This window comes from Priapulus caudatus, unplaced genomic scaffold (genome assembly GCF_000485595.1).
Source record: "Priapulus caudatus unplaced genomic scaffold, Priapulus_caudatus-5.0.1 Scaffold759, whole genome shotgun sequence".
NCBI classification, from domain to species: domain Eukaryota; kingdom Metazoa; phylum Priapulida; class Priapulimorpha; order Priapulimorphida; family Priapulidae; genus Priapulus; species Priapulus caudatus.
Window position 1 is genome coordinate 116,204 of NW_014577820.1, and position 6,309 is coordinate 122,512.

At 44.5% G+C, this 6,309-nt stretch overlaps 1 protein-coding gene across 1 annotated transcript in view; it reads right to left on the reverse strand.

The window, feature by feature from the left end:
* Positions 1-6,309, reverse strand: part of LOC106813363 (uncharacterized protein C1orf43 homolog) — a gene marked incomplete at its 5' end in the record, with an annotated part of 17,775 nt that overhangs the window by 4,109 nt on the left and 7,357 nt on the right. Inside the window, 3 exons of the mRNA XM_014817496.1 lie at positions 949-1,002; positions 1,181-1,292; positions 1,478-1,579. Of these exons, the coding sequence (XP_014672982.1) occupies positions 949-1,002; positions 1,181-1,292; positions 1,478-1,579 (268 nt within the window). The remainder of the gene's footprint in view (positions 1-948; positions 1,003-1,180; positions 1,293-1,477; positions 1,580-6,309) is intronic.

The window sequence follows — 6,309 nt, forward strand, 5'->3', positions numbered from 1 at the left end:
TGGGAAAAACTGTTACGTATGGACATTTATATGACAGTCCACACACCCAACTTAGAACACCTGAGACATAATTTATAGTAATTATGGACTCATAGGGATCTTATGTCCCCAGGATATACCGGAACGTTAACTACCCTGGTGGCTATTTGATATGCAGTTAGGGTGTTAGGATTTAGGGCTTATGGGTTCGGGTTGGCTGGTTATGCATAGGCGTAGGCGATCCTATAGACATCGTTAGTGGAGTAGGCGGAGGTATACGGTCCGGCATATTACGATAGTACCAGGGCTACGCTTCCGGTATACCGCCACCTGTACCCAGGCGTACGTTCCGGCCCAGTTACCCCGGGGGGGGACAAGCCTCCAGCAGTAATATGGAGTAAATGGACAAAAGTATTGTTATATGATAGCATGCTACGAATGGCAGTTGACTTTCGTTGAAGCCTCTGATTAAACAATGTTTTTCGATGTTATTCTGCTGGGTGCAAATATGCTAGCAGATTCCTGGCGTATCCAACTGTTGAGCCCCACGCATACAGCTATCCGATTGTGAGATCTAACGCTAATAAAAGAAATTCACATATGTTATAGCTATATGATGAGACAGGCCAGCGAGTGGGGTCTGTGTGACTGGATGATTGTCTAGTGAATGCTTGGCGCCGCAACCATGACATTTGAAATTTAAGAAAATTTTTGTATTTGGAATCAGAAAATGCATAGCTTTGGAATGCGTACAATGCATTTCTCAGATCGTAGCATCTGACCTTGATAACCTGAACTGAAGTGAGTAAACAGGGCTAAACAAGCACATACATGCACACACGTACATGCACATGACGTTACGCACACGCAGGCATTCAACACCACGAGTAACCGATCATCGGTTACTTGGGTCCATCCGATGATCGATTAGGAAATTACAACCGATTGACAACACTATATTTCACGTACCTAGCAAGATGATGGAGTCAACTGCCTTCATTCGGTAGTAGAAGTGGTACTCTTCTAAAACCAATGCAAGAAGTTATTACCAAATGAAATGGAATTCATCATATGCCTGTAAAACCATATACATAATGTTGCCACAATCTCCTAAATATTCACCTATTATAATTTTTAATACATACACCAAAGTAAATAATTATTGATGATAACAGTGATAAGGCATGACTAGTTGTTTTACCCAAGTTTTCCCCATCTGTTGCATGTTCAATAATGTTGGCTAGGATGTTCGATGGCTCGTATCTAATATCTTGTATTCTATTTATCCTTCTCAGTATTTCATCTTGGAGGCTCTGTAAGAATGTATTCCTGTTATTTATAGACGACTATATAAAACCACTGAAATTTTTTTTCTGACCACATGAAATAACTTTCGGCTCAGACTTAATGATCAAATGATAGTAGATGAGTATATTTCTACAGAATGGTACTGACAGGTTCAGGAGAACATGCCACCAAGTTAATAATAATGGATTACCTTTGGAGCATCGTGGCCTATAGGTACATGTGGACCTTTTCTTGACTTCAATGCAAATCTTGTAATTTGCCGTTTTGCAAATATAAAAAACACTATCGCAATCTGGAAAAATGAACATCAAAGAATCGATTACTATATAAATAACTAATATGTATGTATGCCCTTGAGCAATACAAGGTAAAATACATTAAATGCAATCTATGCAATTACATGAAAGAAAATGCATTTTGTGATACCCTAAATCTTCTAAAGTTCTCATTTCAGCAGCTTATCAATTATAGTGTATGCATGTCTAGTCAAGTTACCTTTGACCAAATTAAATATAATGCTAACTAATCCCAATGGAGGGATATATGCTCTGCAAGCAATGAGAGTAGTAACATATATGTGGAGTACTATCAGATCAGGTCCTAGATTTTTTTTCTGTGAAAATTGACTACAAATACATCTAACAAGTAGGTGGGGCAACATGTCAACTTACAAGCGCCAACACTCATCCTTTAATAGATTAGGCATTACTCTCATTTAAAATATACTGTATAAATTTAAATATGTGCAACAATTAATTACTTGTTAGCAGGTGTGGCACCAGAGTGTAAGGGAAGGGGGACCAATAGCAACCAATTTGCCCCATCAGCAAAAAAACAATAACTTGTCACAGAATCTTTGAAACAAGTGCCGCAGTGTAACAGGGCTCATCTGGTGTCTGGTGTTCTGCTGATAAATTCATTTGTGCATAGCAAGACGTATTATACATAAGTCTTCTTTATTCTTGTTTGACTTTCGTAGCCAATTGGAACAAATATATCAGCTACACTTTCGCACCCACCTAATCTCTATGCATTGCAGACACATGTGCATTGCAGGTTGGCAGGCAACAATTATGATTAGAAGCGTGCCAGCCCTGGGCTGCCCCGTGTTTTTGCCTCCCACACGAGCATTCACTAATTCAGCCTTCAGGGTGCTATAGACAGACTGCTTTAGAAAACAATATGATTTAAGGAACGTAAACCTTGTTCAACAAACATTTGCCTATGGTCAGAAAACACACCAAAAACAGTGGTGTAGTCCCAGTATTTTGTAACAAGGGGGGGGGGGAGGCAAAAAGAAACAGCAAACTGCGCAAAATAGTGGAATGACTTAATACTTTAATGCTCCTCCATCTCCCTCTCCACATCCTACGGCTTCCTCTAGCCTTCTCTGCAATCTTTGTTTTTGTGCCAATGCGAAAAGGCGACATTTTTGTTCATTTGTTCTCTGTGCTCCCAAATAATGTAATTTAGTTCAGTGGCGCGATCTAGGATTCCAGGAGCGGTTAAAAACCAAGCGGGGTATGGGGGTCCTCCCCCAGAAAAATTTTGAAAATGTAGATCGCATGAGATGTATTTTGCGCATCTTCTTGAGTACATATACAGCTCTTCATTCTGATACTGACAATTTCCTTTCTTTTTTTTAACATTTCGATCAACATGAAATCCCACGTTGTCTGTTTGCAATGGGCAAAGCACATCGTAAAATTCAAATAATAATGGATATAAAACATACCAAAATATGTAAGTGGTGAACTTGCTGTTTGCTGGTTCCAAATCGAGTATGAATTCACCTCTCATAAATCAGAAAACTCTGACATACGTAGCCAGTGTTGGAACATAGGCAGCTGGTATGCGTTGCTTCCACACACCATAGAGTAATGGCGGGCCGCCAAGGCTATTAATGCCTTGAGAACCCTAAAAAAACATAAATAAAGTTGCGTTTTTCGTACCACATTTTTCTTGGTTGTCCACCCGGACAATGTTCTCAGACTGGTTATGGTTTCGGCCGCAAATTCTGGTTGTCTCCGGACAACTCGGACAAACGCTTTTTTTAATTTCGAGCACTGTAAAACGGCACTACTTTCAATCGATTGCTGAGTCATGCGTGTCGTGACCATGCCCCGGCGCTTGTGCATTGCTTGCGGTGCCTCGAAATGGAGCTCGGAGGCCGGCAGAGCTCATGCCCTGGCAATGTCAGATCGCCCATAATCCGTGTATAAACAGACATCCGTCCTCTTTACATTTCTACGGGAGAACATTTTCCTGCAGGATTTCACCAGAGATTTATCTCTCGGCGTCGAGTAGTAAGAATAAAGAGCCAGAGTTTATAGATTAACAAGTGAACATTTATGTACACATAGATACCAAATGGAAGCTAGTAGGAGTGTATTCGACGCTGGAGCTTAATGGTGTGAAATGAAGCGAGCGTCGAGCGAATTTTACATCCAGCTTTCCCTACCTGCTCTCTATTCATGTATGTTTGTGCACGCACACAGGCGGAGGCGTGCGGCTGTACCTTGTTGTGTTGCAGATGAGCATTTGACCAAGCATTACAGGTGATTATCTACGATAAAATAGAGTAGAGAAACATTATAGACTGGTACAGTTTTCGTGTTAATCACCATTATTTTTTATTATTGAGACGTTTCCAAAGTGGCCTGTGCTGCCTAGAGCCCAAGGCAACTGCTTACGTTATATGGTTGAAACCACAAGGCACTTGCAACGTTTCTAATAAAGAAAGGTAATTATTTACCCGACCGTCGTGTACCGAGTGATGAAACCATGGCAATTGCTTGCACGACCGTCGTGTATCGAGTGATGAAAATCGCCATTGCGCACGTACGGACGTCGGTAACCTGAGTGGATGAAATGCGTTGCCGCAACGAGCGCAGTCGGGTACCCGATGTGATGAAGGAGGCTGCTGCGCACGTGCCGACTGTCCGGGCGCGCACGTGCAAGAAATTATGTCTCTGTTTACCCGACAGGTCGTGCGCGGCAGTTGAAGAATTAAGTCTTGTTTACCCGATCCGCGTGCCGCACTGAAAATTATAGTCTTCGTGCACAGGACCGCCGTCGTCGCATGCGCACTGAAAGAAAAACATTTGGGCGGCAGCCAAGGGCCGAACGGTCGTTGAGTCTCAAAATGCACGATTGTAGGCTATATAAAGATTTCATGAATTCATAAAGATTCAAGGCATCAAAGATTTCCTTTATATGGTAGTGCTAGTGGTTATAGAGCAGTTGGTGCTCAGAAAAAGTGCCCTATTTGAAAGTATATGGATGCATGCTGATGAAGCTAGGACCAGGCGGGGGGGGGGTGGGGGGGGTCCCTCGGGCTGCCAATAGCCATACAAGTTACTCAGAAATCAGCTGTAATTGTTTTTATCCATAGAAATTAAACTATAATATACAATTGGATCGCTTTGCGAAGACATGCACGAAACGTATATTGTAATAGGATAATAAGGCCTACAAAAATTTGTTTAGGGTTATACGTCTTTGAATAAAATAGGGTAGGTATATATAGGTAGGGAAATAATTTTATTGCTCTTGATTCCCATCTGTCAGTGTCACTCTTGACTAACCTTTTGTTCGATAGTATTAATTAATTGCTCCATTTTACTTAGTACTAAAAATGTAACCCTTTCTTATTGAGTAGTCTTGCCGAACAGTCTGTTTAGCTTTTACATTATTTAATATTAATTAACTGCATACATGTGAGATCTAAATTGTTGTTTTTATAGCTCATCTGACATAGTCAGATGTAGCTCCAAGAAACGGTATTGCTAGGGTTAGAATACCTGTGTATTGACGTTAGTCACACAGCCTGGAGAAGGAGGAGGCGGAGAAGGGAGAAGCTGGTGGAGGAGGAGGAGGGGGAGAAGGTGATGGAGAAGGAGGAGGGGGAGAAGGGAGAAGCTGGTGGAGGAGAGAGGAGGGGAGAAGCTGGTGGATGAAGGAAGGAGGGGGCGATAAGCGGAGAAGTGTGGAGAACGGCAGAGGGAGAGCTGGTTGCAGAAAGGAAGGAGGGGAGAAGGCGAGAAGAGTGTGAAGGAGGAGGGGGAGAAGGAGAAGGAGGAGGGGGGAGAACTGTGGACGGAGAGAGGGGGAGAAGGGAGAACTTGGAGGAGGAGGAGAGGGAGAAGCTGTGGAGGAAGGAGGAGAGGAGAAGGTGGTGGAAGGAGGAGGGGGAGAAGGTGGTGGAGAAGGGGAGTGTGGGAGAAGGAAAGCTGGTGAAGGAAGAGGGGGAGAAGCTGGTGAAACGGAGGAGGAGGGAAAAGCTGTGAAGCGGAAGGGTAAGGGGAGAAGCCACCAGCGGTGTGTACCTAATTTAAGTGTTTCCGACTGAAGTGGCGACCTGGGTATCTCCCCGTCCACCGGGAGATTAACGATCAGAGGCGGAGGTTCCTCCTCCTTCTCCAACCACCTTCGTCCCTTTCCCACCTCCTTCTCCACACAGCTTCTCCCCCATCAAGTTCCATACCTCCCTCTCCAGTGCAAAGCCACCTTCACTCACCTTTGTTCGCAACCGCTCCTTCTCCAACAGCTTCTCGCCCCCTCCTCCTTCCACCACCTTCTCGCCTTACTCACCTCTCCAACTCTTCCCATGGCGAACACCACTCTTCTCCCTGTCTCCCCCTCCTCCCTCTCCACAGCTTCTCACATACCTCCCTCTTCACACCACCTTTCGTCCCTTCTCCCCCTCGAGAGATCTCCTCCTCTCACCAGCTTTCTCCGCCCTGCCTCCTTCTCCACCACCCCTTCTCGCCCTTTCTCCCCCTGACGACTGCCTCCTCACCACCAGCTTCCTCCCTCCTACTTCTGCGAGCAGCTTCCTCCCTTCTCCTCCCCTACCTCCCTCGCACCAATACGTTAGCTTCTCCGCTACCTCACATTCCTCCACGCTTCTCCCCTTCTCCCCTCTTTATCGCTTCTCCAGACCAGCTTCATCTGTCCCCCTCCTTCGTCTCCACCAGCTTCTCCCTTCTCTCCCTCACTCCTTCTCGCACCAGCTTCCCC